At 43.1% G+C, this 18,372-nt stretch overlaps 1 protein-coding gene across 5 annotated transcripts in view; it reads left to right on the plus strand.

Annotated features, from left to right (window-relative positions):
• pum1 (pumilio RNA-binding family member 1) overlaps nucleotides 1-15,676 on the plus strand; it is a 24,910-nt gene extending 9,234 nt beyond the window's left edge. For 4 of the 5 annotated variants that reach the window (XM_062528917.1, XM_062528919.1, XM_062528916.1 and 1 more), the window contains exons 6-22: nucleotides 16-185; nucleotides 586-826; nucleotides 914-1,004; nucleotides 1,360-1,461; nucleotides 2,158-2,294; nucleotides 2,407-2,545; nucleotides 2,736-2,861; nucleotides 5,636-5,923; nucleotides 6,273-6,491; nucleotides 6,926-7,193; nucleotides 8,551-8,680; nucleotides 9,827-9,961; nucleotides 10,608-10,745; nucleotides 12,477-12,602; nucleotides 13,238-13,359; nucleotides 13,795-13,987; nucleotides 14,329-15,676. In XM_062528917.1, coding sequence (XP_062384901.1) covers nucleotides 16-185; nucleotides 586-826; nucleotides 914-1,004; nucleotides 1,360-1,461; nucleotides 2,158-2,294; nucleotides 2,407-2,545; nucleotides 2,736-2,861; nucleotides 5,636-5,923; nucleotides 6,273-6,491; nucleotides 6,926-7,193; nucleotides 8,551-8,680; nucleotides 9,827-9,961; nucleotides 10,608-10,745; nucleotides 12,477-12,602; nucleotides 13,238-13,359; nucleotides 13,795-13,987; nucleotides 14,329-14,460 — 2,757 coding nt within the window. In that variant the 3' untranslated portion in view covers nucleotides 14,461-15,676. The remainder of the gene's footprint in view (nucleotides 1-15; nucleotides 186-585; nucleotides 827-913; nucleotides 1,005-1,359; nucleotides 1,462-2,157; nucleotides 2,295-2,406; nucleotides 2,546-2,735; nucleotides 2,862-5,635; nucleotides 5,924-6,272; nucleotides 6,492-6,925; nucleotides 7,194-8,550; nucleotides 8,681-9,826; nucleotides 9,962-10,607; nucleotides 10,746-12,476; nucleotides 12,603-13,237; nucleotides 13,360-13,794; nucleotides 13,988-14,328) is intronic. The other variant, XM_062528921.1, reaches the window with a different exon arrangement.
• The last annotated feature ends 2,696 nt before the right edge of the window (nucleotides 15,677-18,372 follow it).

The following is an 18,372-nucleotide window of genomic DNA, read 5'->3' on the forward strand; positions in this document are numbered from 1 at the left end:
CCTGTGCGCATAAAGGGCCCACATGATTCTGAGGGTGATGATTCCGAAAAGAGGGTGGAGTCAAAGCCAAAAGTCGCATTTGATTCGGACAGAAAGGAACTTGTGGAAGCTGAGCCTGATGTCATGGACAACCCTAATGGACTGGCCAGTCAAAATGGTCTGGATGTGGATGTCAAAGATTTTAGGTACATATCATATACAATCACGTTCAACACATTTATGCACTCTTCATGTGTTCATGGCAAGCGACCTTTAAATCATTATTAGCACAGTAATCAACAATTTTTTTAATCCTGTATTGTAATGTGGAAATGTAAAGTGTTGAAGTAACTGACGGCATATCGTAATGCAAGTAGTCGTTGCAATGTGTTCACACCATGCTCATCTGCTTGTAAAACACAACAATCACATCAATCAAAATAGTAGTTCTTAAACCTTTATTATTATTATTATTGCTATAACCTTTATTATAAATGTAATGACCTTGTCCTTTTTGTAGTGCTGTTTTGATTAGTGGTGTAATCTAGCGGTACCTGTTTTGGCCTCTGTCTGTATCCCTGCTCATTGTCTCGCTTTTCCTGCCAGCCGCCCTGGGAACTGCCCTCCTGCCGGAAACGAGGTGGAGCTGGGAGGGGCCGATCTGTCTGGAGGGGCGATGTCCAAAGCAGGGGACGACTTTTCGACCGTCGAGCCCCAAAATGTGACCCTAGACCCCATGGAGTCTGTTTCTATGGAGACGCTGCAGTTTGATTATGCCGGTGGTCCTCTCCCCCTGGACTCCGCTCCCCCCACAGTTGGCCTCTTTGACTACAACTCACAACAACAGGTACCCGACGGCTCTGACATCTCAGCACAATGAGAGACTTTCTTGTGATGTCTGTGGTGGTATTAATGAGGTTGACTTTGGCCCCAGTTGTTTCAGAGGCCCAGTGCATTGGCAGTCCAACAGCTCACAGCCGCCCAACAGCAGCAGTATGCCCTGGCGGCCCAGCAACAGCACATCGGTGAGTTTGTGTATTGGTGTCAGATCATTTGTTTGTGTGTGTTAATGAATATGCATATCCTATAGTTGATGTAAAGCTTTTAATACCCAGGAGTTAATTCACATTAACCTCAGATACATTACGAATGTTATCCTCTATTCAGGTCTCAAAATCAATTCAGTTTTAATATTTAAGTGTCTTTCAGACACATCTACTGCGCAGTAACTGCTTTTTGGTTTTTGTCATCCTACATAAAGTAGCCTATGCTTTTGACCTCGCCCACTATGGCCACTGTTGTTTCTCTGTGCGTGTGTGTGTGCGTGTGTGTGTGTGTGAGTGAACGTGCTCATGACTGGTGTTCTCTGCATCTCTGCAGGTCTGGCTCCAGCTGCATTTGTGCCCAACCCTTACATCATCAGTGCAGCCCCCCCAGGCACAGACCCCTACACAGCTGGCCTTGCTGCCGCCGCCACTCTGGGTAGGTGCCCAACCACACCATACACGGACACCGCTCGTCTGATGGCTGCAATGAAGTCATGCTTTTAAGTGTTTTTGCGATGGTTTCAATCGTCGTTAAACAATAATGAAACTCTTTAAGAAAAACCTCTGCCGCTGTTAGAAAAGGGCCATAACATAAAAGCATTTTCCTCTGTTGGAAAAGCACTATGAAATAAATATATTTTCCCAGAAAATCAGTTATGTCAGCTGAATTATGCATGAAGACATCAAATTCAAAGGGGAAACCCCTTGAAATTGGTTGGGTGGCTCATATATACTGAAACATTAAAAGCACACCCTCATAAACCTTCTGTCAGGAATCATTAAGTCGGTACAAGTTACTATGAAATATTAATCGTAATGTTACATATACGTTGTTAAAACTTTGGCCCAGTCCACTTGGGTAGCAGGGGGGGGTTGAATGGTTTGTGAACTCGAACATGCCCCTGGAAAGTTGTGACCGCAATGCCGGGCAAAACAACAATGCTATTGTTTATATAACTAAACACACACACAGGAAAAGCTCATTAAAAAGACGGAATGAAAATAAGAAAAGTCCTTTTCTCTTGGTCCACGTAGATTGATCTCCGTTTGGATTTTCTGGTGGTATTTTGTGGTTTAGTTATATGGACTCTTGTGTGTGTGTGTGTGCGTGTGTGTGCACATGCGTGTTAAGGTCCGGCAGTCATGCCTCATCAGTACTATGGAGTTCCATGGGGTGTTTATCCAGCGAACCTCTTCCAGCAGCAAGCTGCCCCCTCCAACAACGCCAATCAGCAACAAGGTGGACAAACGCAGCAGAACCAGCAGCAGGTAAGACTGGCGCCCACCCAGCGCTTCTCTCTTCAGCCATGTCCACCCTCTTAAGTCATACTGTTATTCTGATCTGTGCTGACCCCCCCCCCCCCTCCCTGACGTGGTGCAGGTCATGCGCACGGGTGGCTCGCAGCGACCTTTGACTCCCAACCAGGGACAACAGGGGCAGCAGGCTGAGCAGCTGGTGGCTGCAGCAGCTGTCAATTCTGCTCTCGCGTTCGGACAAGGCCTTGCAGCTGGAGTGCCAGGTTAGTGTTTGTGTGTATGTTTTGGTGATATTGTATGTATATATGCCCAATAGCATGTGTATGTATGTAAGTATGTATATAAAAAAATAATAATAATTGTGTGTGTCTGTGTGTGTCTGTGTGTGTCTGTGTGTGTCTGTGTGTATCTGTGTGTGTCTGTGTGTGTGTGTGTGTGTGTGTACCCACTCAGGTTACCCAGTGCTAGCGCCAGCGGCGTATTATGACCAGACAGGGGCGCTGTTGGTCAACACAGGAGGACGCAGTGGGCCCGTCAGACTCATGGCTCCTGCCTCTGTCATCATCAGCCCCACGGCAGGTATGCCCATGTCTGCCACTCCACACCTCGGCCCTGTCACCAGCCCCATATTCCTCAGGCCCTCTCCGTCCTTCCACAGTATCTAGAAATGTCACTCCGAGCCTGATAATTCAAGTGTGTCACTTACATATGCGCCTAAAAATAGATTTGAGCAAGTGACACAAAAATCAAACATTCACACCCATGCAAATAGCAGTAGGCTACTGGGGAATGTACGTGTGTATGTGTTGTATGTGTTGCTTTCACATTAGGATTCAGTTCCCTCTGAATCACTCTTAGACCTGGTAAAATGACCACGGGTACCAAACCATGGGTGCTAGCATTAAAAACAAAATTACATTTTAAAATCCATGTATGTTGCGTGCAATTCCCTATAGCCTATATTAAAGGAACCGTATGTAGGATTGTGGCCAAAACGAGTAGGCTAGCCCACTGCAATTACTTTCAAAATACTGTTGCGCGGCGTAGCCTATTGCCTCTCCCTCCCCTCTGAGCCGCCGTTGCCAGCTTGCTGCAGGATCCAACAGGAACAGCAACAGGCTGCTAGCTTTCAATGGCAAGTGCTAATGTTGTTTTCCTCAGCATAATGACAGAGAAACGAACTCTGATAATGCATTGCTAACGTCATCAATGACTAGCCGTTATTATTTCCCAAACAATTCCTTAACCTACCTTTTCAATTCAATGAGCCACCTCCATATGGCTCCACAACGTTACTTTGCACAAACATGCATAACTTGTTTGTTCGACTGTCATAGGCTATTTGAAATGTCAATTTACACTAAGTAGCTTACAAGTAGGCTAAAGTTAGCCAAACTGAGGAATCTTTATCTGTCCAGGAGCAAATTAACAACACTGACTGTCTTCATATTCTTCTCCGTTTTCAGCCGCCTCAATCTCCTATACAAATCCTTGTTTTATTTCGGACGTATTTCGTAGGCTATAATGTTTAGCCTAGATTACAAACGCTGCTTTGTAGGTTTTTGCTGTGTATTTCTAGATTTTTTAAATGTGTAGCCTATCATCTTGTTATAATGACCTGATTATCGTTCATATTCATAATCATAGCCTTTGTTGTTGCCAGTTTACAGGCGATGTTTCCAAGCACTTACAATGCCCAGTATGTAATAGTCGCGGGTGCGGGGCGGGTTGTCAAAATAGATACAGTGGTGCGGGGCGGGCTGGGTCGGGCCAAATAATTTCATAAAAGCGGGACTCGCGGGTTGAAAAAATACCCGACCCGCGCATCACTAATGGGTGCCACTGATGCTATGCAGACTTTCTGTAGTGGTGCTATTGTTGAGTCTTCGAGATGTAATAGTCACTTCAAATTTGTTATATTTACACACACACACACACACACACACTACCGTTCAAAAGCTTGGGGTCATTTCCATGGAAACTCACACTTTTAGTCATCAAATGAATAGAAATATAGTCAAAACAAATGTTGCTTTCGTCAAAGAATTCTCCAGTTGCAGCAGGGTCGGTTAGCTGTCAATTTGTTGGTAATCTGAAGAAATTTCACCCAACTCTTCCTGAAGCACCTCCCACAAGTTGGATTGGCTTGATGGGTGCTTATCGCGTAGCATACGGTCAAGCTGCTCCCACAACAGCTCAAAAGGGTTGAGATCTGGTGACTGCGCTGGCTGGATTACAGACAGAATATCAGCTGACTGCTCCTTCCTTATCTTGCATAGTTTGGAGGTGTGCTTTGGGTCATTTTCCTGTTGTAGGAGGAAATTGGCTCCACAGGTTATGCCATGCCAAGCTAACTTGCTAACTATCTTACTGGCAAGTTGCATCGAAAGTTAGCTCTGGGGTAGCAAAAATCAAAGTCTGCCGCCTTCACAGACCGGAGATCACAGTATCCATTTGAAGGCAGAGAACAAAAGTTTGTTCAGGAAAACGTCCCCGCGAGAGTTTAACAGATGTGAGAATTCCAAATATCCATATTATTTTCCCTTTGTAGAAATCTAAAGATACCGGATCTCCTTATATGGGCAAAGATGGTAGCTTTTTTGTAGGTGAACTTCAGTGGTCTATTGTGAAAAGTTAGAGAACCACTGTCCTAATCAACAGTATGAATTTGATTAACTGTTTTGCTTAGTATTCATACTACTTGTTGTCTACTAGGCATTACAAGGTTAGGAGAGAAATCACTGTCTGGAAAATAAATGGGGAGTGTGGTTTCTCTAACCCTGAACATGCCTGGAATTTTATTATTAAGAGCCAATAATATTATTGAGTGTTATTACTTTTAAATTACTTGAGTGTTGCCTATAATGACTTTGGCAGTGCCTGAAACAGGAAAAAAAATCCTGCCGTTTTAGATAGCATTTAGTGGCGTAAGGCACTGAGGCATATCCAAATCAAATGTTTGTCTAAAATTCTCGAGACAGTATTCATGTATCTTTCATACTGCCTTCAACCAAATATTCTTTTGAACGTCTCTTATTCAGTGGGAAGTGAAGCAGTCAGTTGTTGGTATTCTGGAAACACCGTTTGGTGTTAGTATCTTGCTAGGCTGTCCGAAAACATAGTTCATTCATAGCTGGTGCCTTGATGTCTGTTGTGGCAAGTGACTCGTTAGACAGTTGAAGGGAGTGAGTCAGCTGCCTTCCATTTCAAACAGACCCTTTTCATTTACAATCACCGTCATGACTGACTGACACAACAGTGCTTTGAGAGCCTACTATTTTGCCTGGATAATTAAATCAGAAACTAGTGCATGGCAATGTCTCACACAAGTATTGTTTGTTTTTAAATCCTAGTTGCTGCTGCAGCCGCATCAGCCAGTGGAGGCGGGGGTGGACTTGGAGGCGGAGCCAGTGGTGCCTTCCGAACCCTGAGCTCCCAGCAGGCAACAGGGCAGCAGGGCAGCGGAGCGCTGGGCGGGAGCTCCTTTTATGGGAGTGGCTCTCTAAGCTCCTCCTCCCAGAGCTCCTCCCTGTTCTCTCAGGGCCCGCCTCAGCCTGGCTCCTCCTCCCTCAGTTTTAGTGCCAATGGGTCCTCATCGCTTGGGGCTGCACTCGGATCCCTGGGGGGCTTCGGCACAGCTGGTAAGTGTGTGTGTGTGAGAGGGAGAGTGTGTTTGTGGAGTGTGTATGATTTCAAGATGGCAGATCATGTAGTGTTTGACAGATTAGCGACAACAGTTAGCCCTGCTTTATGTGACACTCCTTTTGAATTCAAATGAAAGTAGGACCCTGATGCATCCTTTTGAATTTAGCAGCAGGCTGCAGTGTCTTGCTTACAGTCAGTCTATTGGAAGAACAAATTAGAACTAACAGTGTTCTGCACTGATTGTTGTGGTGAATTAGATTGTTTGTAATTGATTTATTTGTGTGTGTGTGTGTGTGTGTGTGTGTGTGTGTGTGTGTGTGTGTGTGTCTGTGTGTCTGTGTGTAGTGGCTAACTCAAGCACAGGTAGTGCCTCTCGCCGTGATTCCCTGACGGGTAGTTCTGAGCTGTACAAACGAACACCTAGCAGCCTAAATCCCATTGGTCATGGAGGATTCTACAATGGCCTAGGCTTCAGCCCTTCTCCTGGACCTGTTGGACACTCCCACTCACTGACCCCACCCCCTTCCCTGTCTAACCATGGCTCCTCCTCCAGCCTCAACCTTGGTAAGAATTTGCATATCTGTTTTGCATTCCATCTTACTGTACCTTTAAAGGTGCTCTAAGCGATGTTATGCGGTTTCTAAGCTAAAACATTTTTTGTCGCCAAAGGCAAACATCACCTCGCTATCTGCTAGCTACATGTGCTCTGAATACACTGTAAAAAATCCCAGGCTCCAAAAACAACTTGGTCCAGCCTGGACCATAGAAACATAAACTGAGATCACCAGTGCACAGGAATAACAATACATGCTTGGACTTTTACTTTCTGAAGCTGGACTTTTCCACCTCTGTGTATCACTTATCTGTGTGTGTTCTATATTTTCTGTGTTCCGCATACTCTGTATTTTGTTTCAAATCTTGTGGTGAGGCATGCGCCTTTAGTTTGTAACCTCACTCAATTTCACCCTTTCTGCTGCTGTTTGCCACCTATTTGACAGGTGGTTTGACCAATGGGAGCGGGCGTTTCATCTCCGCAGCTCCGGGAGCGGAGGCCAAGTACCGCAGCTCCACCTCTGGCTCCTCCCTCTTCAGTCCCAGCAGCCAGCTGTTCCCGTCGTCACGGCTACGCTATGGAATGTCAGACGTGATGCCATCCGGTCGCAGCCGCCTTCTCGAGGACTTCCGCAACAACCGCTATCCCAACCTGCAGCTGCGAGAGATCGCTGGACATGTCATGGAGTTCTCCCAGGACCAGCATGGCTCCAGGTTTGTGTGTTAGCTATTCACGCAGAGTTGCGAATTGTGAATGTGTTAGAAGAATACAGGGCTGCACAATTAATGAACACATTTTGGCCTCATAATAAAATAACATGATAAACCAACATTAGAAATGTGTGTAAAAAGCTTGTCCCTCGAAGTAGATCATCATCCGTTGAAAGAAAAATATTTCATATTTAGGGCAACTAATGCAACTAAAGCAAGAGCAAAGCAAAGCAAGGCCCGCGACTCCCATCGATGTGGGTAGTATTTCAAGATACAGTAACACTCAAAACGAGCACGAAATAGTTCAAATTCATGCTCGGCTTGGACTTGCAATGCTCATGTGAACAATTCATACTTTATACTAATTCATAGTCACGTGACTACTGGCGGGCAAGAAACGCTGACAACAGTGGCTAATGTTTTTAGCTGTACACCAAGTGATCTGTTCCATCGTGAACTTAAGATCTTGATAAGATAAGAGCTTGATAAGTACGGTAGTTTAAAGACGAACAAACAAAACCCTGACTTGTCTCCTTGATGGTTAGTGCATCCAATCGCACAACAACTATCTGGCATGTCGTTTTCACCTCAAAACACCAACTTTCGTATAGTAAAACTGGCAAGATCCTTGATTCGTTTACTGGGTTTCATTGCTGGAGAATGCGGTACTTGCCCGCCAGCCAGTAGTTGCGTCGACACATGCAGAGTGTAGTGTACCACGAGTGTAGTAGAATAACAACTGCCTTCAGCATCATGACCTGACTAAAGAATTGCATGTCTATGTTCACTCACTCATTGTGAGCATTTTCTGTAGGTTTATGTTTCTGGGAGTGGAAGACGAGAAGCAGAGTGCAAGAAACGTTTGAGTCTATGCTGATTTTTACTTATCTCCGAAAAGTGTTCAGACAGAAAATAAGAATTCTGAAGAATACCAAATACGGCACCATGATTTCGCATCCCTTTGACTGGCACCCAGCCAGATGTAGTAATTTCTGGCTGCCAGTAGGTGGAGCTAAAAGTTGAGCATATATTTACTCATATTTTGTTTACCTGGTAGGAATCGAATTCTACTTTTACTTGCGAGTCTTCTTGTGCTCTTTAATCTAATTGCACTAGTTTTTCGTCTCCGTAATGTTTCTGCCAGGTAGAATTTCCCTCCCTTCTCAGACTGTGTCCAGTTGTCCACAAATGGTCTGTTAGGGTGGATTTTTTTCCCTCCAGCAGATTCAGTGCAAAACTATTGAACTATTGTGCACCCAGTCATTGAAAACAAATAACATTAATGACCCCCAAGAGGCATTATGCCTGAGCAGTGATTGGTTATTTGATACACTCTGTTGTTGTTTGGTTGGTGCTGCAGGTTCATCCAGCTGAAGTTGGAGCGGGCCAGTCCATCTGAGAGGCAGCTGGTCTTCACGGAGATCCTGCAGGCGGCCTATCAGCTCATGGTGGACGTGTTTGGCAACTACGTCATTCAGAAGTTCTTTGAGGTGTGTGGGATTGAAATTACCTTGTCACTTCTCTGTGGAAGTGTCCTTTTGTGTGGCCCTGTAAAATTGACGGACTGAATTTGTGTTTTGGTACAAAATAAATTATCATAAGTCAGTAGCTAACATAAATAGTCTAGGATTTCTCAGCTGAAAGGGGGCAGCTTTATTATGTAGAGTAGTGATATCAGTGGGACATTTCCACTACGGTCCTGGGCTTTACCCCGGTGCCTAGCCCCAGTGTTGTATTTCCACTACTGAGTTAAACACTGGGGTTTTACGTGAACTTGGAATGTTTACTATACAAACGTAATAGCCTACGTTAATTTCCCGGGAGAGATGCATATCGCCGCCTATCATAGCAGAAGTAACCTCCGACATTAGTGCTGAAACTAAAACGTAGCCTACGCCTACATAGGCTAATATTAACGGTAGGTTAATACAGTAGTTCTGCATGAAAGCGGACTGTAGCAGCCCCTCACTCGGACGTTGGAGAACTAGCTGGCAACTTATTACTACCTAAACAAATCAAGCACTGACTCAAAACGGGGTGACCAGGAATGCTGCAAAGTGGTATAACACGTGAAAACTAGCGTCCATTTTTATTTATATTTTACTTTCCCGAAACAAATAACTGAAATAACGGTAGCAGCTAGCTGGCTAGGCTAAAAACATTGTTACGTTTGATTCCATTCCTACTACCATTCGAAGTCCTCGGTCTGGCCTCGGTTCGGCCCTGCCCAACTCCGGGGCCGGACTGAGGCCGTTTGAGCCCTGGCCCAGGGCCGGCCCCGATCATGGAAAGACGTCAAGCCCGAGGCTTTACCCCAAACACCGGGGTTTTACCCCGTAGTGGAAAGGCGCCACTGGTGATCACTGAAATGGTCTGATTTTTTTTCCCCTACCAGTCGTTGTATGGAGCCTAATATATTATTTATACTTGTGCATGCAGTCAAGAGACCCACTGAAATTGTACACCTTTCCCCACTGTGCCATGTATTTTATCCTCAGTACTGCTCTCTCTGTGGATCTTAATTTAACCCTAAGGGTAAATTACGCTGTACTTCCAACCTATTTCCTTTGGTTCTTGATCCGTTGGTATGTGCTTGTCTCCTACTGATGCATATTACTCCCGTGTGCTGTCCACAGTTTGGTAGCCTGGAACAGAAGCTGGCTCTGGCCGAACGGATCCGGGGTCACGTTCTGTCGCTAGCGCTGCAGATGTACGGCTGCCGGGTCATCCAGAAAGCCTTGGAGTTCATCCCCTCGGAGCAGCAGGTCATTGTGAGTACAGGCTTGTAGCGGCACGCCGTTTGGTCCTGAAATGGAACCCGCTGTTTTTTGTTGAGGGAGATTGTTTTAATGTTACTGTAATGTGTTTTGGAAGGAGTTTGTTGACACAAAGTGGTTCCGCAAAAAAAACAGTTAATGGACAGCATGTTGCAACAGTCAGCTAGAATTTGCAATTCAGTTATATAAACAAGACTGTAATAAAAAAAAGAGGTCAAAGAAATGATTTACTCATAATGCCACTCATCGTTGCTAAGACAACGTTTACCCTGAACTCTGTTTGTGTAATCGATTTTATGTCAGAGTTAGCAGAAGGTGCAGACATCTGGTAGAGGCAGCTTAATCCAAATGAGAAGAGCTGTACAAACACGTTTGGTCCTTATATTGTAGCTCCATTTATTTTTTTTAATTATTTTTTTTGGTTAGCTGTATTGATTTAACCTTTTAATAATAACTGCAAGAAATGGCCTAAAACTTATTCAGAATGTCAGTCACAGGTCATTATGACTTCAAAATGAAAATGGTTTAAGTCCAGAAACATTTTGTGGTTTCGAACACAAAAGCTAGACATTGCTTCCTTTTAAAATCAGCGTTTTTGCATTACTTGTACTTACATGACCCTATGTGTGTGCTTGCACAGAGTGAAATGGTGCGGGAGTTGGATGGGCACGTCCTGAAGTGTGTGAAAGATCAAAATGGAAACCATGTGGTGCAAAAGTGCATTGAGTGTGTCCAGCCTCATGCCCTCCAGTTCATCATCGACGCCTTTAAAGGACAGGTGGGTCGTCTTCCACACCAACTTACCACACCATCTTTTTTCCTGTTAGTGCGCTTTATTTTGTGTGTGTGTTTGTCATTAGAGAACTGTAGATACATACCGTAATTTCCCGACTATTAGCCGCGGCTTATACATTGATTTTGCAAAATTTCTTCCGCTATGAGGTTAATACAGGGGGCCAGTTAATGTGGTGTTAACATGGTTTTGTTTCTTTTGACTTGCATAAAACACTGTCCTGCGGCTTATACACAATGCGGCTTATATGCTGGAAATTACTGTACGGTAATTTCCTGTGTATTAGCCGCATTGTGTTTTAGCCACAGGACAGTGTTTTATGCAAGTTACAGTTTTTTTCAATCGCTAACAAGCGTTTGTCCAGTTGACACATTTTCAAAACTCTAAACACAGTTAGCACAGCATCGGTCTTTTGTGGCCATACCATTCACACATTTCATGTTGTTTTCACACAGTATGCAGTCAGTGAATACATTTTCACAATGCTTACATTTTCTTAACAGACAAACTATACCTCCCAACAAAATAATGGATCGTTTTTGTATTATTTTCGAATGTTAACACACAACATCCCACAATAGTTAAAACAATATTCCAAACCTTAGATACAGTTAAAAACCTCTGCTTCTGCAATGTTATCATTTCAAAAGCAATATATCTCAGCTGATAATAAACAAACAATCGAATAATTGACATACAGATGATTTATGTTGGGTAAATTGGGCCAAACACAGCTGATTCCAGTCTATCTTAGACTCAGTGGCAGGGGTTATTGCTCTCTATTACATTGACACTTACACAGTAAAAAGAGGAGGTGATGTTTTTGGAAGCAGAAACTGAATAAGACAAATACCGTAATGTCTGGACGAGGAAGAGTAAGAGTAAGGGGCCCAGGGAGAATAGCAGGCCCAATGAGAGATGCAGTGAGAGGTGCAGGAGCACTGAGAGGAGCAGGTGCAGAGATTAGACACAGTAATATTGTGCTTTTTTTTTTGTTCACCCCCTTTTTATCTGGGCTTTTTGCTGTTGTTTTTTGTTCAGAATGCTCTTGTGTTTCATGGATATTTTGTTCACTGCAATGCTGTAAAACTTTTTCTGTTCTATCATAGTCTACTGTAAACACTATTTATACTGCACCTCCTGTAGGCCTAGTAAACAGTAAAAAAAAAAAAAAAAAAGATTTGCTTTTTACTGGAATGCATTTGAATGTGGACATCTGGACATACAGTTCCCAACCAAGAAATTTAGTGTAAAAATGCTGGAATGCATGTTTTACATGCAAATACCTGTAAAACTGAAACATAAAAGTCTATGCAGTTTTTGTAATGTCAACAGTAGCCAGTATTTTGAAACCTAGTGTACTCTGATTGACTGCATGTATCTTGTGAAGTGAAAACAAGCTTCATTCTTTGACAAAATAACTTCATTTTGAGTCAGGTTTCCAGTGTTTGGGTAAAGTTAGTGTGTGCAGAGAAATGAGGAGTTAGTGTATATGTAACAAAATGTGGTGTAACAACATGGGATGTGCTTTTGAGAGGAAAATGATCCATTTGGCCAATTGTGTTTTGTAGGTGAGAGTCTGTGTTTAGAGTTTTGAAAATGTGTCAAATGAATGGACAAACGCTCGTTAGCAATTGAAAAAAAACTGTAAAAGAAACAACCATATTAACTGTCCCCGTGTATTAACCTGTAAATGAATGTGTGTGTGGTGTGCAGGTGTTTGCTCTGTCGACTCATCCTTACGGCTGCAGAGTAATCCAGCGGATCCTTGAGCACTGCCTCCCAGAGCAGACCCTGCCCATCCTGGAGGAGCTGCACACCCACACGGAGCAGCTTGTGCAGGTCAGACACACGCGCACACACGCACGCACGCACACACACATTCACACACGGAGCAGCTCGTGCTGGTCAGACCCACACACACACACACACACACACACACACACACACACACACACACACACACACACCGAGCAGCTTGTGCAGGTCAGACCCACACACACACACACGCATGCACACGCGCACACATACACACATTCACACACATCCCCACACAGAGCAGCTTGTGTAGGTCAGACCCAGATACACACATAACATCAGCCACTCAATGCAGTCAACTAATTAGTGTAAGTGTAAAAAGGTCATCATTTAATTTCGAGTATAGCGATACTGAAATTTCAATTGGAGAGAGTGTGTGTATGTACTTACTACTTTCTTACTTGTCAACAACAGCCAAGGGCTCAGTATATTTTTCGAATGCAGGCCTGATAGAGTTTAGGTGTGGTGCCTGAATTCAGGCTTTAGCTCGGTCATGTACAATTTATTATTACTATTCTCTACATTGTCTTTGAATGTATTTGATCATTTCAGGCACAGATCATTTCCTGTCTGTCAGGCCTGCGAATGTATTCCGTTTAGGCTGTCAGTAGATTGTGTTTGTGCCCGGATCAGTGTGGTCATTACATTACCTCTTCCAGGACCAGTACGGTAATTACGTGATTCAACACGTTTTGGAGCATGGGCGAGCGGAGGACAAGAGCAAGATCGTCTCGGAGATCCGGGGGAATGTTCTGGGACTGAGTCAGCACAAGTTTGCAAGGTAAAGCACACACCAACACATAGCAAGGTTTAAATAACGTTATGGGTGAGGATTACTTGAAGCCTTTTAGTAGTAGATTGTTAAAAGTTGATCATGAAATCAGAATGGGATCAATTAAATCACAACCTCACATATCCTGTCAATTTAAGCCTTGTTTTAAGCCATGTGGTTAGAGGTTTTCTTTAAGCTCTAAAATATTTTATGACAAACATGATTACTTTTTTTTGCTTCATAGTCTGGCCATGCCTTTTGAGAAAGTGTAATCACTGTCATGTAAATCTTCAGCAAAGCTTTCAGAAGTACGGGAAAAAACACTGCTGCTTTAGAACCAGCATTTTTATTCAGCAAAGCAACATAAACAATTTCCACGCGGTTGTCTTCGTCCTCCTTTTGCCGGTGTGTGACGGTTTGTACTTGTGTGTGTGTGTGGTGCAGTAACGTGGTGGAGAAGTGTGTGACCCACTCCCTGCGCGCGGAGCGAGCTCTGCTGATCGACGAGGTGTGCAGCATGGCGGACGGCCCCCACAGTGCCCTCTACACCATGATGAAGGACCAGTACGCCAACTACGTGGTGCAGAAGATGATCGACGTCGCCGAGCCCACCCAGAGGAAGATTGTCATGCACAAGGTGAGTGAGCGAAGAGATGTTCACTGCGTATGTTAGTGTTTTGGGTGAGACTCCAAACCCATACATATATACTGTACAATGCCTTTTGGTGTTTTGAAATGGGTAAACAATATCCCTGCTTAACGCCACCACATCTCAATGAGACATGGTGATTATGTGCAATCAATAAATGCTTTATATTGTGTGTGTGTGTGTGTGTGTGTGTGTGTGTGTGTGTGTGTGTGTGTGTGTGTGTGTGTGTGTGTGTGTGTGTGTGTGTGTGTGTGTGTGTGTGTGTGTGTGTGTGTGTGTGTGTGTGTGTGTGTGTGTGTGTGTGTGTGTGTGTGCGTGTGCGTGCACAGATTCGGCCTCACATTGCCACCCTGAGGAAGTACACTTACGGGAAGCACATCCTTGCCAAGCTGGAGAAGTACTACATGAAGAACGGCGTGGACCTGGGCCCCCTGTGCGCCCCTCCCAACGGCATCTTGTGAGCCCGGCAGCACCCGCGGGCATGGGGCAGTTCCAGGTGGCGTCTGAAGGCCCACCTTCAATTGTAACATCACAGATCTCTTTCAGTTCTTTTGTTTATCTTATCTCTCGACTCCACCCTCTATGAAATTAAAGTGTTTCATTTAACTACTTTTAAAAAAAAATGATACACATGCACATAAACTTTGGCCAGCACACAACCCAACATTCACTGATAATACAGCCACACTCCCTTTAGCTAACAAATTCATTGTCCCTAAAGGCTAACAGGGCATAATCTTTGAGCATGGGAGAAATATACTCAAATCTTTTTTCTCTAAATGTACGTATTGTATTCTATTTCTCTCTCTTTCTCTCTCTGTCTCACAAGCATACTTACACACAGACACATGCACACCTGGTCTTGCTTCTTTAAATGTATGTAGTGTACTCTTGCTGTAGACCTTTGCATATACTTATAAATATATACATAAAGTTTGTAGTTTTTCTCTGGTTTTTGATGTTGACCTGTATCTATACTGTATCCCAGTAGTGCTGACTGCTGTATAATTGTATATTTGTAAACCTTGTGTAAATGTGGAATCCTTTTTGAGGAAACAGATAAAAAAAAGCGATTGATTACCGCTGCGAGCGTGTGATAGCTACGCTCTGTAAATCACTGCATTTGCTGTATATTGTAAATTGTAATATCAGATATTTTTTGTTTTTGTTTTCAAAATAACATAACGAAGTTGATGATGATTTTTTTTTTGTTTGTTTAGTTTTAACATCAGCATCACATGCTCACTCTTTCCACCAAAACTTGCCCATAATGCTCTTCTCCTCTTTTTAACCTCTTTTATAGTCGCTCTCTCCTGCAGTGGTGTGGGTGTGGGTGAGAGGTTTAGGTGACGCTTGCGGCGAGTGTGTGTACAGATTTTTGCCATTCTGTGGTCTAATGTAAGTGACTGTATAAATCTGTTCATTTCTTTCCTTTTTTTTTTTTTGATTTTGTTATTTACTCTTTTTGCTGCAGTGTACATTTAAAACAGCGTTGTGTAAATTTTCCTGAGTCACACACACCCTGCAGCATCTGTGTATAGAAGTGTGTGTAGTGAGGCCTGGCAGCAGCGTGCATAATGATTGCCTGGATGTTTTGTATCTCCTGTTGTAGATGGTCTCGATACGCTGTGTGACCTTTATTTTGAGACAAAAAAAAAAAATCAAAAATTGTAAAAATGGTGTCTCCCGTGTCTTCAATTATTTGTGGTTGTTCGTGTTGTCCCATACACATTCGCTAATCGCTACACACACTAGGGCACGTTGTGAACTAGTCAATTTCTTTTTTTCAGGTTTTAGTGGGTTGCTGATGACCAAAGACTTTAGTGGAGCGTAGCTGCGCTCAAGAATCTTTAGCCAGGACTGATTGCAATGTTTCATTAATATAGTGCAAGATGCTTTTAATGATCCTTTATTTAAAGATCCTTTATTCTGTTGTCGTGATCTGTGGGTCAGTATATGCGCATCGAATCATTTCTTCCCGTTGTCAGTTTCACAAATAGGTTAGCCAGTCAATATCTGACAGTGTTGTTTTGTAACCTCAGACATCACTGGCGTAAAGGACTGATTGGCCCAAAGAGCAGTCACATCTATTCTGCGTCCTGATGTACATTATCTTGAGGTGAGCAAAGTATCTCCATAAAAGCCATGACCCCAGTGATCTCATGATGTTGATTCTTCTTTAGAAGTTGTGTTCTTAAATAAGAGCAGTGGTTTCACAATGTTGCCTAGGCTGAGGTGAAAATTCTGTTTGCGCACGTTAAATATCTAAAATCCCAATTACACTCCCAATTTGATAATCAAAATTATGTATGCTGTCATGTGCTATCTATTACCTCTGACCTTGCGTAAGCAACCTTCAAGCTAGGCTAGGCATTAGTAATTCATCTCCCCACCCTGATTGTTGAATAAAACAATGTCTTGTGTGTGTATGTGGATAGGAACAGTATGAACCCTGTGTTGTGTTGCAACCTCAGACATTACTGGCATAAAAGACTGATTGGCCCAAAGAGTAGTCACAACAACTCTCAACGACTGTGGTCACTGAAATGTGACACTAGAGGCCCCTGTTGAGCAATCACTGAGTGCAGAACTCCTGTGTGTCGTATGTGGTGCAGGATGTGTTTGTAAATTCTGTTTGTTGTCCCAAGTTTTTCAGCTCACGCTTTATCTGATCTGGAGTCTAGGTGTGTGAAGCAATGAATAAATGGATGTGCATGAAAATTCTAAAGAATCATTTTGAGCTTGGAAATAAGGAGAATGTAGCAAATGTTTTTATTTTACCATATGTATACCATTGACACAGATGTAATTGCATGTGCCTTAACATTTCAGTCTTGGCAGTTACACTGCAATTGCACGATCAGACATCCCCTTCCAGTTTAGTGCCAGATACGGATTAGGCAAAGAATATATCAGATCTTCCATTTCATTGTGTTGCATTTACCATCCATTTTTTTTAAGGGATAAGGCTCTATTTTGCATAACAACTGAAGGCATTTTAACATGCATCACATCTGTTGTTTGTGTAGATATTGTCACAAAATGCACATTGAATAGAAACATAGAATGTATTACAGCGAGATTTATGACAGACTATACACAGACTATACACTTAAAGTACCCTCAGACAGCGCTGTGCATGTGAGAAAACTATAACCATACCAAGTTAAATGACCCTGAAATCCCAGGAACTATTCTTTATGAAAAACCAAAAGCAAAATGTCAATTGTATACTTTTGTACAAAAGAAGTGGTCAACTGAAGCTGTCCTTGTGTAAGAAATACTATGCGGAATGGACAAGTCTGGTCAAAGAAGGGAGTAATTATGGAGTAGAGAAGATTGACACAATTTTATTTTGAGAGACCCCTTTCAGTAAGTGATGCTTTTTTGCATTTTTTCCCCCGAATGTTGGATATCCATCTGTACCAAAAGAGGAGAGCTTCTACACACTATTTCATCTACAGAGCCTGGACTCGAAACACATGCAATTAACCACTGTTAGTCATCTGGAAGAGGAATTTGGAACACTGAAATCAGAGCACTCCTGACAAATCGTGACTTGAGGGCATGAATATACAAACAACAAAACAGCAACGTCTTTAACGCAACGCATGACTCGCTCGCCCTAGTGAATGTAATAAGATTAGCCAGTAGGGTAGGAGAATAAGTTACATGACTTTTCAATATAATTATATGGTCTGCTATAGACTTACTCCCACAACAATAATATCAAGCCCTGTAGCCTTGGCCTTGGCCTAGTATAATTAGTACAGAGATGAAAACTGCTCACTGTGTGCAGTTCTTGGGATTTTAAAGATGTTCTAAGTGATGACACGCGGTTTCCAAGCTAAAACATTTTTGCCACATAGAGCAAACATCTCGTCATAATCGCTAGCTGCCTGTACCCTGACTACACTGTAAAATAAAGCGGTCTCTGTAGACAACACAGGCTCCAAAAATGGCACCTAAAAGTTTGGTGCAGCCTGGACCATGAAACATAACCCAATTTTCCAGCCATTCACCGAAGAGATGCGTGTTTAGGAGAGTTTCAGTTGCATAGGAGGGAAGGGGAGGGAGGGGCTAGCCCTCTGTGTCAGAACAGAACAGAACTAGGCAGAATTTGAGTCTGGTTAAATGTCAACATAAGTGACTGAACATCGCTTAAAGCACCTTTAAAAATGACCAGAAAACAATGTTAAGGTGTGGTCTCCTGATGCAGTCCAGGTACACACCACATCTGTCGCACTTAATCAACAGAAGCTGGTTTAGAAAAGTGTGGCACATTCTCATTCCTCTCAGGTCTCCATGGTACCTGTGTGTCAAACTGATACAAAATGTTCAAACAAGTGGATCTGATCTTGTAAGATAATTTT

This window comes from Sardina pilchardus, chromosome 24, assembly GCF_963854185.1.
Source record: "Sardina pilchardus chromosome 24, fSarPil1.1, whole genome shotgun sequence".
NCBI classification, from domain to species: domain Eukaryota; kingdom Metazoa; phylum Chordata; class Actinopteri; order Clupeiformes; family Clupeidae; genus Sardina; species Sardina pilchardus.